Source organism: Psittacula echo (genome assembly GCF_963264785.1).
Source record: "Psittacula echo genome assembly, chromosome: 3".
Taxonomy (NCBI): domain Eukaryota; kingdom Metazoa; phylum Chordata; class Aves; order Psittaciformes; family Psittacidae; genus Psittacula; species Psittacula echo.
The window spans coordinates 34,676,483-34,692,555 of record NC_137736.1 but is presented as its reverse complement, the minus strand read 5'-3'; the positions used below and the strand labels follow the sequence as shown (position 1 = coordinate 34,692,555).

Here is a 16,073-nt window from a genome sequence, read left to right as displayed (position 1 = left end):
AGAAAAATAATCCCAATACAATGCAGTTGCTTTGCCTTCAGGCTAATAAAAAGTTGCTGCCAATTTCCATACACTCCAAAGTCTGCTCTTTCCTCTTTGCTGACACATTTTGTGTGAAGTGCTTTGATCTGAAAAGGAAAAGCCCTCCGGGCTTAACTGTTACTAATTGTGCCTGCTGCCATCAGTCCTGGGGATGTGGCACCAATGAGGCCAGGATGAGGCAGCCAAGTGTGGAAGCTCACAAATGAGAAAAACCAGGACACGATTTGTCAATGACTGCAGATGTAGAGGCTGGAAAGAGAAAGGGTTAAAGAAGTGAATGACTGTACAGGCAGATAGATCTTGATTTCCAGCGTGCTTACACAAGTGACTGTGCACTTCTGAACACCAGAGTTCTGGAAAGTCCTGCAAGAACTAGAAATAAAGGCTCTTCCACTCCTGAAGTGGGTCATTGCTTGATACCCCACATCAACAGTACATGCTGGCACTTCTGTGTTTTCTATGTCTTGTGTTAAACAAAAAGAGTACAGCATAAGCAAGTGCCTGCTGCTATTAATCCTTTCTGAAGTGAGTGCCGGGGGAAGGCAGTTAGGAAACACGGTAGTCAATGTGAAAAACACAAAACATACATTTCAGCATTCCATCTGTGCAGGTTTTTAGGCATGTAGCTTGATTAACTGCCTTGACTGCTGTGTTGCAACCCACCAGGGTTTTGTGTTTTTAAATAAGAACTGTGTTACTGTGTTTTCTCATCAGCATGTTGTCAAGATGGCAGCATCCCATATAAATTCTAGTTAGTTTTCTGCAATGCTAGGTGTCTTGGATTTAACCAGTGCCTTTTCCCCTTTATAATTGCTGTATTTCGCATTGCAGCGCTTCCTTTACTTTCTAATATTCCAAAGCTCAAGGAAGGTAGGAGAAGACACTCCAGCTACTTAAATTAAAGACAACATTGATTTGATTTTTCTCCTACTTCCCAGTTCGTGGAAGAATTCATATTATTTTCTATGTACATTTAGATTTACCTTAAATAATAATTCATCATCATATCTAAGGCCGGCAGTATTCAGCAAATAAACTGGCCATTAGAAAGTGAAGAAATCTTTCTAAGTTGAAGAAAGTTCTTATCTTGAACTAAGAAGTTGAAGAAAGTTCTTATCTTCAAGGAAATAATAATTAGTCACTGTCGTAAGATTTGCATGTACTGCATTTCTGGAATCCTTTATCAAGAAATTCTGTTTTGTAAACAAGGCAGAACTGGTTTTTGTCAGGCAACTTCTAGTAAGAGCAACAACAGTCAACCAGTACTTTACAGTTGTCCTGAAACTTCTAAAGAGAGTTGCTTTAGGAAGTAGTTTGTACTTGCTTGTTTTAATACAAAGACATAGAATCCATGTGACCATCAGGAAAAACTTCTTTACTGTGAGAGTGACAGAGCACTGGAACAGGTTGCCCAGGGGGGTTGTGGAGTCTCCTACGTTGGAGATATTCAAGGCCCGGCTGGACAAGTTCCTGTGTGATGTACTCTAGGTTACCCTGCTCTTGCAGGGGGGTTGGACTAGATGATCTTTTGAGGTCCCTTCCAACCCTCGGGATTCTGTGATTCTGTGATTATGGTCTAAGTCTGATTTTCAGCCTTTTCTCTCTCTTGCCACTGCCTTCATTAAAAACCTAAAAAGTTCTCCAAAGCCAACAATCAAAACCCCCACAGCCAAATTAGGACAAAAGGCCCCAGTGATTACTCTGCTCAGTGTAAAACCAGCTACCTAGGATTTCAGATTTTTTCTCAAAAATAGTCACATCAAACCAGGCTCTGTCCCTTCTCTGCTCTCCATGGTACAGCCAGGAGGAAGTTTCAACCACTCTTTGTTTTGGTTTTGTAACCCAGCACAGGTATGATCTACAGTAAAAAGAAATAAAGCCAGAAAAATCCTCCTGTTTCACCTTTGTATCTATAGAGGGTCCTCCACACAAAAGGTTAATGGCTTTAAACTGAAAGTACTCATTGGTTGGATGCAGCATCTTGGGCAATAGTTGGGTATAGCAGCTTCATTTGGATGTGCCAGGTAAAAGAAAGCATGAAAAAGCTGCTGCTATATCTTTGCTTCCTGTTAATAAGTAATGGGTATATTTAAAACAGCACTGAAAGCTGGTTGAATAAATCAAGTTTTTTTCACCCTAGGTGCTTTGTTTTCTGGTTACTGGGAAGCCCAGCAGCGTTATCTAAATAGCATAGGAGAAATCCATGCATGAATTAATAACTACCGTAATCATTAGGAGGTTCCCAGTTCACTTCTTGCCCTCTGGCCCCACATGGGACTTTACTGGTATCGCATAGGCAATGCCCTGTCTCTCTCCTTGGCTGCCTTGTGCCACCCTGCCCAGTAGTTCTGTCTTTCCCCATGCTGGTACAGAGGTGGCAAGGTTGGAGAACCCAGTCCCAGTCTGTGGCTGGGCTTCTTGCTATGTCCCTTTCTAGGAACGCGCAGGACAACGAGAGCTGCTTTCCTCACCTGCTGGGCCTGGGAAAGGGGCTCTTGTGCCTGCTGAGGGATGCCGGACTGTGTGAGCCATCAGAGCCCTATTTCCATCTGTCCCTCTGGCTGGACGTGTCTTCTCTGCCTGATTCCCCTTTGTGTATGCTGCTTGTGCTTTAGCACAATGGCTGGTGCTCCTGCTCCGGTTTGGGTTCTGACATCTCACATCGCGCTAACAGAAGTCAGGCTATCCTGGAAATATCACTGGCATAAAGTGTCTTACTGAGTGAGGTGTACGACTGCACCAAACAGTTCAGTAATGAGAAACAGGGGAGTCACTCTCCTGTGAGGGCTCTGCAGGGTGTGCGATCACCTCCCCATTCACATGCTCATCCTTTGTCACTTCATTGAGAGATGCCACCTCTTTATTCCACAGGCATAGCCAGGCCTGCATACCTTGTGTGCACTTCAGCTTTCTGTAAGTTGTCACCAAGAACGCAGCTGATCTTATTTGCCTGAGGACAGTTAACACGTGCAAAGCTTATTGCTGTTAGCATATTTAAGAAATAATGTATTTGTTAATAAAATAATCTATTTTTGTATATATAGATCACATCAAAGTTGCAAGAGATGAAGGAAGGGTCAGGAAATTGTGCTGCCTGGTAAGAAATGAGCAACACCGCAAGTGTGGCTGTTGCTTTATTCCTTAATGGGGGATGTTAGGGCTGAGAAGTTACTTCACCACATGGATGTTTATTCCTTCCTGCTGCCCTGGGGAGTGAAGCAGTGGTGAGAGGGCTACCCGTTGCTCTTTTTGATCAGCTCCCCTTCATAATAGGGGTTGGAACTAGATAGTCTTTAAGGTCTCTTCCAACCCAAATTATTCTATGATAACTTCAGGCCTGCAGGAATGAGCCTGGTGAAGGCAAACACAGAGGCAAGCCAACAAGCTAAGGGAGATGGCTGTGGCTGTCCATCATGAGGACACAGAGAAGGAAATGTTGTGACTGTGTAGCTTGCTGTTGCCATCTTTTCCTGTTTCCAAGCTGTGGGCAGGGCCTGCAGGAGGGCAGGTAGTGCCACTGAGGCTGGGAGCTGATCCCACCCTGGCCACCTCTAAGCCACGGAGGACTTCTGCAGAAGCGGATGCCTGAAAACCAGCCTGCTCTCAGGCTTTACTGGAGGTGCTGTGGTCCACCCAGTTCACAGCCCTCTGCAATCTAGAGCTGCACACACACACACACACAGCTTACACGGGGCAGGCTCCCTGTCGAGGCAGAGCAAGCTCCTACCTGGCTGCAACGTATGATGTAGACTCAGTCCAGTCTGCTCTGACTGAATGAGGTCACTCAAACCAAAGGGAGTTCAATCCCAGGGAGCACTGACCCCTTCTTTATAGGCCTTGCAGGAGGAAAGTCAGCTGCTGTCAGAAGAGACAGAGCTGCACCACACCTGCAGTGGGGTTCGCGTGTGTGTAATTTAATGAGCCCTTACTCACCCAGGAGGTGGTACAGTGTGTAAGCATGACCCTGCCATGACATTCCTGCTCTGCTCCCCAGGCAGTGGTAGTCATTGATTTCCAGCTCACATGTACTGGTTAAGAACACCCCCATTTACAGGAAAAGTCTTTCCTGGTGAGGATGAAGACAGCCGGTGTTTTGCCCCTGTGTGCTTTGCTTTGTCCCTGTGAGTTTAATGGGCTCTCTGCACTTAGCTGAGCTGAGCACAGTGTTCCTAACTCAGCTCATCAACTTACTATAAAATTATGTAATTCAGGAAGAAAGCATATCTAAATTATCCTGATTTAAAATAAACAGATAAGCTGAAAATGGAAGAGCAATGCAAGGCCAAACAAGAGCTAGGAGAGGAAGGGGAAGTCTTTCTGGATCTGAGCTTTCAGCCAAGCTCCACTGAGGAGCAAATAGATCACCTCTGTACAGAGTTATCTAGCAGGATATATTCTATCTATACTCTATTCTACCTATATTCTGTCCAGGTATAAAGGAGCGGCACCAGCCCCTGCATGCACTGCCATGGGTTGGAACAGTGCAATCAGCAAATCTGAACTACAGCAGAAGAAACATGCTGTAACCATCACTGCCGCAAGCCGATCAAGAAAATTCAGCTGCAAAAAAGATGCAAATGAGCTTGCATTGGCAACTTCATTTTTGAGAAATGTAATACTGTTTTACTGATTGGATTCTGCATCCATATGACCTTTCCAGCTTCTCTCTCAGATCTCTTGGTGACCAAAGGTTCACACAGAGGTTAATGAGTAGGATCTACATGAGGAATGAGGGTGGGAGGAGGAAACTGCTTTCCCTCCAGAACATTCATCATTATCAGAGTGCTGCTGTCATCTGCTCACTCATCCTGGGGCATGTATCGCACCACTTTAGTTCATTTACGTCCCATTTTGGATTATGTGGTCAACTCACTGAGGTAGAAACCATGCTTCTCTTAACATTTGCAGACTTCCCAGCAATTCAGCGCTACCACGGTGTGAAGACTTCCAGCACAAAGTAATACGTGCAATTAAAAATGAAAAGAAAGTTAATGGTGTTTATTTACTCTAACTTCCAGGAAGGGGAGCGACATGTTTCTGTTTTATTCTTACTGATTCCTATTTCCTTGTGGTTGTCCCTGAATGAATTTTAAACTAAGAGGCTTCCAGTGATACGTTACCATTTTACGTACCCATGTGGATAACCACTGTAGAAACGCCCTTATTAGAGCTAGACCGAAGAAGCAGTTTAGATTTGATAGACACAGTCTAAGATTTGAGGTCAGGGTTGCAGTTGAGCCAAACCCATTTGGGATGTGATTTGCACCAAAGACCGTCACTAGGATCTGTGGTTACTGTAAAATTGCCAGCTGGTTAATCTCAGCTTCATCTAGAGGAGGAAAATGCTGGAAAAAAATGCATGGTAGCCTCAGTGTTGAGAGGGTAAGCACTGGCTCTATCTTTAACTGTTGTTGTTTTAGTAGCCATGCAGCTTGCTTGTCTTTCTGGCAGCTGTGCCTGTGGGACCACTCAGAGCTGGAGCGTATGGGTGGCTGATGCACGTTACTTACGGAATCATGTTCCTAGCAGAGATGTTTGAAGTGATCAGGGGCTTTTACAGACATATGATAGCTACAGAAGTTGTTTATTGCCAGCATCATATAATCATTGAAAAGAGTGACTGTTATCCTCCCCAACCTGCTAACTCCTTCAGGATCAGAAAATGTAACAATTTTGCACAGTTTTCTTCTCTGGTCCTCCCTTGACGGCTCTTTAACACAATGATGGTGCGGTTGGGAGTGAGGAGACTGATGTGGGTGTCATCCAAAGGATTTCAATGTATTTTGCAAAAGGGTAATGAAACAGCCTGCTTGGTGCAGCATGCTGCCAAAGATGGAGAGTCCTTGCTAATGATTAGTCCCTTTCACCTGTGAAAAGACAGACATCATCAATATTCTTCTAGGACATTTTGAACAGTAAGTACTAGCATGAAAAGAAATGTCTGGCTCCTATATAGTTCCTTGTTATTATGCTGCTTTCATGTACATGAGGATACATTTAGATGGGCTAGAAAGGGGCTCTTGATGGAGTAGAGTAGATAATAATATAATTCTGAAAAAAATAAGAAACTGGAGAAGATAAAAGGTTTCAGATTTGGACAATGTGGGAAATGGATGGAGCTGATGCAAGCTAATGAAGGGGGTATAATCATGTCTGATGTAAACACCACAGCCATGACGTAGCATAAACTAGTACATATGTTAAGCCTGTGCACTGCTATTCTTGCATGCATGAATGCTTAACTGGAATTGTGTCTAGTGAGGCCTGGGAGTGCCAGGTTTGCTCTTCCTTTTGCTGTAGCTGCATCTCTGCTGCAGGGGCTAGCGCTGCCCTGGCAGCTGCCAGCTTCTCTGTGTGTCAGTGTTGACAAAAAGGTCACAGCCATGCTGCCATCCCCAGTGGTATCGTGCCTTGGTCATTGCTATGTCTACCACTGTCAAATGCCTACTGTGATACCTCCTCCTTCCCTTCCTCTGGACAAGGAAGGAACAGGAGCCCCACATCACAGAGCATCTGTGGTTATGTTGCCAGGCACCTGGTAGTAAAAATGCAGCAACAGTAGAGATGATAGTAGAGTAAGGGCAGCATGTGCCCATGGGCACATACCCAGGGCTAATCCAGGCACTTTCACCTGCATTTGGTTATCTGGGTTGATTACAGAGAAGCTGATTTTTCCAGGCAACTGGTTGGAAGCACCCCACCGCAGCTTCAAGAAGACTGCACTGTGTAAATGGTCATTAAAAGGGTGAATTCTGGTATAACCTATGGTGGTGAAACCAACTTTTTACTGAGCTCACAAAAACGGGGCTTAAAGAAGAAATTTACTAAAGATCAGGAAATCCCTATCTGGCAAACAGGCTTTGATTCTGATCCCACTGTATGGAGAGCAAATCCCCCATGCAGCACAGAGCACAATTCACCTCTTTTTTTTCAAAGAATGCCCCAGGGGTTGTTATTCTCTTTTACAGTCTGCAAACACCATTCTTACTCTGCAAACTTTGGGTTCTTCTTGTAAGTCACGCCACTGAATCCCCCTCCCTATGCAACGTGTCTTTTAAGATTATTGTCTCCCTAGTTAAATTTTAACAACTGACATGAGAAAGGACCTTTGTGCTAGAGATAAATTCAGAGGTGTTATAAGATTATTACATTGGAAATAATGGATTTAAATTCGTTAAGCATCCCAAGTTAGCCTGCGTAGTTCAAATTTGAAAGAACGACTGTACAGTACTAACTGCTACAGACTTTTAATATTAATCAGCTTGTAACCTTTTTGATTTAATTTTATGTATTATCATGCAAAAGATACATGTTGAGGCCTGATTCTGTAGAACACCTAAATGAAGCTGTAGGAATGTGCATGCTTCAATGCAGTTCAAAACTGGGTGCCACTGAGTGTTCACAATTTTTTCCTTAGCCAAAATAGTTAAATAAATACATAAATCATAGTATCATAGAATAGTTAGGGTTGGAAAGGAACTTAAGATCATCTAGTTCCAGCCCTCCTCCTTTAGTGAGAGGGACACCTCTCACTAAACCACGTCATCCAAGGCTTTGTCCAATCCGACCTTGAACACTGCCAGGGATGGAGCATTCACAGCTTCCTTGGACAATCCGTTCCAGTGCCTCACCACCCTCACAGTAAAGAACTTCTTCCTGATATCTAATCTAAACTTGCCCTGTTTAAGTTTTAACTCATTACCCCTTGTCCTATCACTACAGTCCCTGATGAATAGTCCCTCCCCAACATTCTTATAGGCCCCCCTTCAGGTACTGGAAGGCTGCTATGAGGTCTCCATGCAGCCTTCTCTTCTCCAGGCTGAACGGCCCCAACTTTCTCAGCCTATCTTCATGTGGGAGGTGCTCCAGTCCCCTGATCATCCTCGTGGCCCTCCTCTGGACTTGTTCCAACAGTTCCATGTCCTTTTTATGTTGAGGACACCAGAACTGCACACAATACTCCAAGTGAGGTCTCACGAGAGCAGAGTAGAGGGGCAGAATCACCTCCTTCGACCTTCTGGTCACGCTCCTCTTGATGTAGCCCAGGATATGTTTGGCTTTCTGGGCTGTGAGCGCACACTGAAGCCGGCTCATGTTCATTTTCTCATCGACCAACACCCCCAAGTCCTTCTCTGCAGGGCTGCTCTGAATCTCTTCTCTGCCCAACCTGTAGCTGTGCCTGGGATTGCTCTGACCCAGGTGTAGGACCTTGCATTTGTCATGGTTAAACTTCATGAAGTTGGCATTGTCTGACCTTTAGAGCATGTCAATGTCCCTCTGGATGGCATTCCTTCCCTCTGGCATATCAACCAAACCACACAGCTTGGTGTCATCAGCAAACTTGCTGAGCACGCACTCAATCCCACTGTCCATGTCACTGACAAAGACGTTGAACAAGATTGGTCCCAACACTGATCCCTGAGGGACACCACTCATTACTGGTCTCCAGCTGGACATTGAGCTGTTGACCACCACTCTTTGCGTGCAGACATCCAGCCAGTTCTTTATCCACCGAGTGGTCCACCCATCAAATTGATGTCTCTCCAATTTAGAGACAAAGATGTCGTGTGGGACAGTGTCGAATGCCCTGCACAAGTCCAGGTAGATGACACCAACCGCTCTGCCCCGTCCATCAGTTCCATAGCCCCATCATAGAAGGCCACCAAATTGGTCAGGCAGGATTTCCCTTTAGTGAAGCCATGCTGGCTGTCACCAAGCACCTTGTTGTTTTTCATGTGCCTTAGCATGCCTTCCAGGAGAATCTGCTCCAAGATTTTGCCAGGCACAGAGGTGAGACTGACTGGTCTGTAATTCTCTTGGTCTTCAATTTTCCCCTTCTTGAAAATGGGGGTTATATTTCCCTTTTTCCAGTAGTCGGGAACTTCACCTGACTGCCATGATTTTTCAAATATGACGGACAGTGGCTTAGCAACCTCATTTGCCAGCTCCTTCAGGACCTGCAGATGGATGTCATCAGGTCCCATGGACTTGTGCATGTTCAAGTTCACAGGAATGCATTTTTGCTGATTTTAAATGTACTTGCCAGCGGATGAAGCTGGATGACCTGTCATAGCCCAGTCTCTCATGAAAGTGCTTAGCACTATACAGCACTCAGGCAGCAGCTGGTGCTTTCTGCAACATGAAGCACAGGTCAATGAATAAATCACCATATAGAAAGAATAAATTAAATGGCTGGTAGGGTAAAATGAAGCACTATAAATAAAGGGGAGATTCCTTTACTTTTTTACCACTGAAGTCCTACAAACCAGGATTTGTCTGGACGCAAGCTGTCTTCCAGATGGAGAAGAAACTTGCTGCCATTCTCTGGCAAAGCATGGCCAGCTTCCACTAGCTCTGGATGATGCAGCCTGGCTCACCTTCCCTAAAATGAGTGGTGAGTCTTCTGCAAGCAAAGGAGCTGGGATGAGTGAGTGAAGCTGGAGACCTGCCCTTGGCAGTACACACAGTAGCCAGTATGACGAGGAGGATCAAAGTCTCGAGTGAGGGGAAAAAATACATCGTGCAAGAAGTGGAATTGTCATTTATGACACACACATCACCCCAGTGAACTTTCTGAAGTACAGGCTGGTTCAGATTTATTATCCCATAACCTTTAGGAACTCATTTCTTCAGCTCTTCCCCAAGATAAGCAACTATATCCCTGTAGCCAAACTGTTGCCTAGCCCTGGAGGCACCGTGACAGTCCAGATGCACTGGATGGCACTGGGAAGCAGTGCAAGGACAGCTGCTGATGGGGAAGGAGGCACCACACTCCTGGTGTGAGCAAGCTTTGGGCACACCAGCACCCGCCCCAGGCTCTTCCTTGCTTTCCCTGTCAGCGTTCTTGTGTTTTATAGCCTGGAGCACATCCCATATGTCCTGAGTCCAGAACACCATCAGTGGGCTTAGAGCAAGCTCTCTTTTCTTAGAAAGACACAGAGCTGCTGCAAGTCCCTGTCACCTTGGAGCTTCCTTTAGGGCAGAGGATCTGTCAGCCAAGCAGTAACTGTGCTTCCACAAAGTCTGAAAAATAGAGATTTTTCCTCTGAGACATTATAGCAAATGTTGGCTGTGATAAGACTGGTTTACACTTTCCAAACCTTCCTGGTTCTAAGTTTGTCTTGCAATAGAGCCAAAAGCCGTATTACAAAAATGTCTGCAGATAGCCATTTTGTGTACAAGCATGTGCCTGAGTACACCTGCAGCTCCTGACTACATGCCAAAATAGTCAGAAAGCTTTTCTCTGTGTGTGTGTGAGAGTGAGAACTATTACTTCTAACTAGCAAAGAGCCAGATCTACTACAGCATGGTCACCAAGAAAAAGATGTTTGACTTGTTGGGCACAGCTTTTTCATTTATAAAGATGTTTAGTAAGGGTTTTTTTGACAGAAATTTCTATGAAGTCATATTTTCTGAAGATAGTAACTGTTGGTTCTTGCAGTTAGGAGCATTTTACATCCAAATACCACAAGCTGCTTTACAGAGCTGGGTCTCTGTCTGAAAGAAGAAGGAAGTTCTGGCTTGGTGACTTGCTCTTGAGGGTATTTGATGCCAGTGGCAGATGAATGTTTGCTGTTAAGACTTACTGGTTTCTTGTGCTATCATAGCATCCACACATAGAACAGGAGTCCAATGTGTCAGTTTTTTCAGAGTACAAACTACTCTGCCTAGTCACTCCCCTGGAGAGCTGAGAGAAAGGTGAGATCGCCTGCTGCACTGCCACGGTGGCTTGAAAAGCAGCATCCAGGCTGTCTTAAACATATTTCAGAAAGTCTTTCCTTCACTTTGCTGGCACTGAACAACCTTAATTGCTAGGGTGCTGCATGGTAGAGAGTTGTGCAAACAGAAGGGTGGCTCAGGAGGGCAGGACCTTTCTGGTGTCTTCTGGACCACAGCCTGTAGCTGGGATGCCCCTTATTCCAGAGCAATCTCTTGGAAAGTAATGTTTTTTACATTGGGAGTCAGAGCAGCCCTGGATGGCCTTACATCAGGCTGTCCTTGCACATGCATCCTTTCCGCAGCCTGGGGCTTGAGCGTTCCTTGTCGCTAACAGGCATGTTGCTGTGTTCTATATCCTGCCTGCCACAGGGAGACCAAGGAGATGATAGTACAGAAAACAGGTCAGATTTTGAATTCTTAGGGTCGGTGATTTGCCCCACTGTGTCTGCTCTCTCACCTTCATAACAAAACAGAACAATATATGAGGAGAATAAAAACAAACGTGCATGCTTTTAATGCCACAAACCAGGCACAAGGGTAGGCCTTGTCTTCAGGTGTTTCCAGAGAGGAGGGGCAGTTTGCACTAAAAGCCCACTGTTTAAACAGGAAAATGAAGTACTGCTTGACAGTGCTTCTCCTGATGGACTCGTACTCCTCACCAGCACTATGCCTCACTCCCATATGGAACAGATGCTGTTGTTATTGCTGCTCAGAGGCAGTAGAGATTAACAATTTCCATGTACAGATACTTCTTTGGCATTACATAAGCTGCGTATTTAACACACACTAAATTTTCATTGCAAATTGGCTGCTGTGGGGGTATTCACATTTTAAAAAATCTGTTTCCTTCCCAAGGCACGCAGTTATGCTATAGCCTCAGTTTGATCTGATTACGAAAACCATACTAAAAAATGAAGTGTGTACGGGGCTGTGGGAGCCGTCATTTAAGAACAAAATACTAAGAAAAATCCCAGGGCTCATCGTTAGTTTTCCAAGTCAGATGGCATGGAATAGTTATAACCTGTTACATGCTCATCTTTGATCACAAGCATAGGAGCAGCAAGGTAAGGCTGGGGTTCATGTGGCACTGTCATAAGGCTGAAAAGATGCATGCAACGCATCATAGAAAGTTCTTTTAAGGCACCTACCATGAGCTGAAACAACACTGAGGTATAATATTCATGCTTATTCATCGGATTAGGGAGAGAAAAGATTAAATCACACTTGAGACATCTGTCTGGTTGCCTCGAATAACTTCATTTTCATGCTAAGTGTAGTTTCAAAATGTCACCCTGAAAATGTGTGACATTTTAATGGGCTGATTGCCAAGATTCTCAAATCCATTCATCTGTGTGCAAATCACAGCATCAAATATAATGGAAAAGTACAAGAAACCAGAATTAGAAGAGAATGCCTTGCATTCCCCTTGGTTAAAAATATGTTGGGAGGACTCTTACAAATCCAATATTACAATGGCAAATGAGATTAAAAAAATGCTGTGGTATCCCATTTATACTGATAGCTGGTTGTGATTGCATGTGGTCTTTTTTAGAGCTGTCTATGAAAAACAGCCTGGACATGGCCTGTTCTTTCAGTAAGCCACACAGTGTGTTACAGCATCATGACTGTCTCTAATGCAGCCCTGAGGACAGGTTGCATTCCCTACTCCACGTTTCTGACGCAGCTCCAGTGAAGACAGTGGGATTTCACCAACATCTTCTGATCATCCCCCTCCAATAAACTGTTTTCAGCTTGCTCTTAAAAATGAGGGAGCCAAAACAAGCACCAAGGGCCACCAATTCTGAAACTCGCATGCACTTCAATTAGAGAAAGCCAAGGAGCCTGTAGTATTCAATTAACTACTGCATGGCAGGGTCCATGACTAGGCTTGTGGGAGTTAAGCATATGCATAAATACTTGTTGGATTAGGGTTTATGGTTAGACAAAATCCTACTAGCTGAAACAAAACTTCCTACCAGGACCTAACTCTTAAACAGTTGTAGTGGGCGGAGAGTGCAGTCAAGTTCCTACAGCAGGTTTTCTCATCTAGTGTAACTAACTAGCTCAATGCAGGACTTGGCATATCCTAAGCAATTGTTTCTAGCTCCTGCACAGCTCATCTGCTCTGGGAGCTGATTTGTGACGGAAATCTGCTTGAATGGAGATGGTAAATTTGATTTACTTGTGAAAATGAAGTGAAGAATTCCACAGCAGAACAATCTGGGTCACAATGTACTTTGGATTATAAGATTTAGTGCAGAAATGATGCCCAAACCACATAATTAAGATCCAACTTTCAAGCGTCAGAAGTTTGAGGTTAATCAAAACTAGGGCTTAGTTCATCCATTCATGAAGATGTCTGTGTAGCTTGGAGCTGACCCTCTACTTGGATCTTCCCATCTCCTTTGGAGTCCTCCAGGACTGTTCAAATCCAGGGATCAGACCGTTTTCTAGTTTGGAGCAGAAAGCCCAAAACCACACACAGAAAGCTGTTTAAAGGAGAAAGCAGCCTAGGTAGAAAGAGGAAGCAGCAGAGAGAACTATCTGTGAACTAGTCCTGGGTCTCTAGAAGCGTGCAAGTAGGAATAGGGTACAGAGGTGGATGTTTCAAGGTTATATTGTTCTCCCTGAGAGACTGGAGAGTACTCAGAGTAGTAGAGTTTTATGCACAAGAAAGAGACCAGACAATGGCACTGGCGGAGAAACAAGAGTTAAGCTCAGAATTAATTTGCAGAAACAACAGGAGAATAAATCCTAATTTCCAGAGCAGGAGGCAGGGTTTTTGTTCAGGGCTGAGCTTCGTACTAGACACATTGCAGAGAGGCCGACCTTCCTAAGGTGCTTCCTGGGTCATGGGAGGAAAGACTGGCCTCCACCCCTTCGTCTCTTTTGAAGAACAAGGTAAGACAATGCGTGCGGCTTTAGACTTCGCAAATGCAAAGCACTAGTGTCACCCTTACTGTTATCACACTTAGCAAAGTTGATGGGGCAGCCTCAAGAACTGAGACAAGGAGGACAAGAGCAATTTGCGTCATGCTTCGCTGGCTGCATGCTTACGGCTGCCAGTGGGGGGATGCCAGCAAGTGCATGTGAATCACTGGTCTCATCAGCCACACTGTGACAGGGACGGATATTCCCTGCTGAAACCCCAAGGCAGGGTGACCTCTCCCCAGTGGGAAGAGCCAGGATCAGGTGAGCAGTGTGGTAGGGGCTCTCCTCTTGTAGCCATGAGGAAGGGGGCTTCTTCTGGCCTCCCCTTTGGCAAGGTGGTGCACAGGAATTGATCACAGTACTGCTGGCTGGCTGCACAAGTGCAGCTCCAGGAAGAGCTTGCCTCCCTGGAGCCAGCGATGGCTCATCAATAAGTAAGTCATCAATAGAAGTGAAGATCTCTTGGTGTTGCGTTTATGATGCAAGGATACCACAAAGAATGTTTCTAGAGATTCTCCACCAAGACTCACCTCTCCTTTACAACCCCTTGTATTCATTATGAAAGCGTTCGTCTTTAGGAGCAGATATAGTTTTCACCTGAACACACACAAAAGAAAACAAGCACAACAGCCATTTCTGTAGAAGAATATATTATTTAGCAGATCAGTTTAAAAGTAAAAAAAAAAGTCTGTACATCTTTGAAGGTTTTTCTCGTTGGTGCTTTTTGCATCCACGAGGATAAAAATTTGCTTGCACAGTGGTTTCAGCTTCGTACTCCCTTTGCTCATGCTGAAGGATCCCATGGTGTTTAGTCGTACCAGGCCACAGAAAGAACCTGCAAACTCACTGAGGTTTCCTCTGACTTCTTCTAGTGTAGAAAAAAAATATGCATCCACTATGCTGGGCTTCTGAATGTACTGTGAACACTATAAAATTCAGAGAGTAATACAGAGAAATGTGTCATTAGGGCCTAATAGGCAAACAAAAATATATGCCAGGACCCTTGTCAGAATATAAGCATCTGTTAAGCTATGCTGTAATTAGCATACTGCTGCACACATATATGTTATATCTTGACTAAACCAACTGTTTCGTTTGGTTTTGGGTTGTTTTCCAGAAAAAGCTCCTTAGCTAAACTGCTTTGTCTTTACACACTGCAGTCAATGTGGTCACCAGAAAGGCAAATCTGCTGAAGATCTGAGCTGTGCTGAAACCCGTGTGATGTGCGCAGCAGAGGGCATGCCAAAGCATGGGGAATCCTTGGTGCTGACGCTGGCAGTGCCAGTGTGAGCGGGCTGCAGTCTGTAGACAAGGCGCCCAGGCAGGCAGACAGGCCTGTGAGGCATCTGTGCCTGCCACTTCTCTGTGTACATGGTCCCAGTTGGATTTTGATGTAGCCACCACGTCTGTTTGGCAAACACAGCACTTCTCAAAACCAGAATAATCTCAGGGCTTGTGTCTTGTTCAGACTTTTTCATCTCACTTTTCAGTACTTCCAGTGGTCAAACTGTCATTTTTCTTTTTCTGCAACTGAAAGGAAGAGCAAAGGAGCATTAATACCCTGACTCACACAGTGCTGCTTTGCACTGCTGCTGTCAGTCAAAAGCTCATCTCTTCACAAGGTATATGCAACACTGCTTGGGAAATAATAGGCAACATCTTGGTATGTCACAGGCACCGTTTCATCTAAACTGCTCTGGATGTACGTCCTGAGTAAACAGAACTCAGTTTTTCTCATTATCTGCCATGCTAGGCTCTTAGATTATTAACTAACTCTTCTTGCTGCAGGATATTTCTGAATTCAGGCAGCTCCTGTTTTTCTAAGACCCTTGTGCCAATGCACCATAATTAAAGCTCCTCCAGTTTGTATAGAATTTCTGTTTGACAGCTTCTGTAAACCAGACGTAAAATCTCAGCTCAACTTGAAACATGAGCAGGACTCAGGAAGTTTGGCAGTCATATTTGAGTTCTCCTTCCCTCCTTAGAGAAATGCTCCTCTCTAAACTACAGAATGCCTGAAAGACTTTCTTCTCCATTATAACTTAGTGTCCTCAAAGCATGCTCTCTTTGATTAATTTGTGCTGCTGAAGGGCTTTTTCTCTTAAGCACTTGGGAGGAGGGGGCAGCTACACCAAGGACGATCAAGTGAACGAGTCTTCATTTCCCACATATCAAACAATGTCAGCACAACTACTACGCCAGGGCACTTCCCAATCTATTTTAATGACAGAGTGACTGATAGAATCCTGTCTAAATGATCATTTTTTTCATGTCAGAAAACATCTACACTGTGATGCCATTTGGTCAGGTTTTGTCGTCTGCCTCAGTGTGCAAGGGAGTTGGGCAGGCTTGGTGTCACAGGCTGCAGGATGCTGTGGGAG

General features: G+C 44.7%; 1 protein-coding gene across 3 annotated transcripts in view; it reads right to left on the bottom strand.

Annotated features, from left to right (window-relative positions):
* Positions 1 to 15,171: 15,171 nt before the first annotated feature.
* PDE9A (phosphodiesterase 9A) overlaps positions 15,172 to 16,073 on the bottom strand; it is a gene marked incomplete at both ends in the record, with an annotated part of 48,536 nt that continues 47,634 nt past the window's right edge. For all 3 annotated transcript variants that reach the window (XM_080612739.1, XM_080612740.1, XM_080612741.1), the window contains one exon: positions 15,172 to 15,222. In XM_080612739.1, the coding sequence (XP_080468865.1) occupies positions 15,172 to 15,222 (51 nt within the window). The remainder of the gene's footprint in view (positions 15,223 to 16,073) is intronic.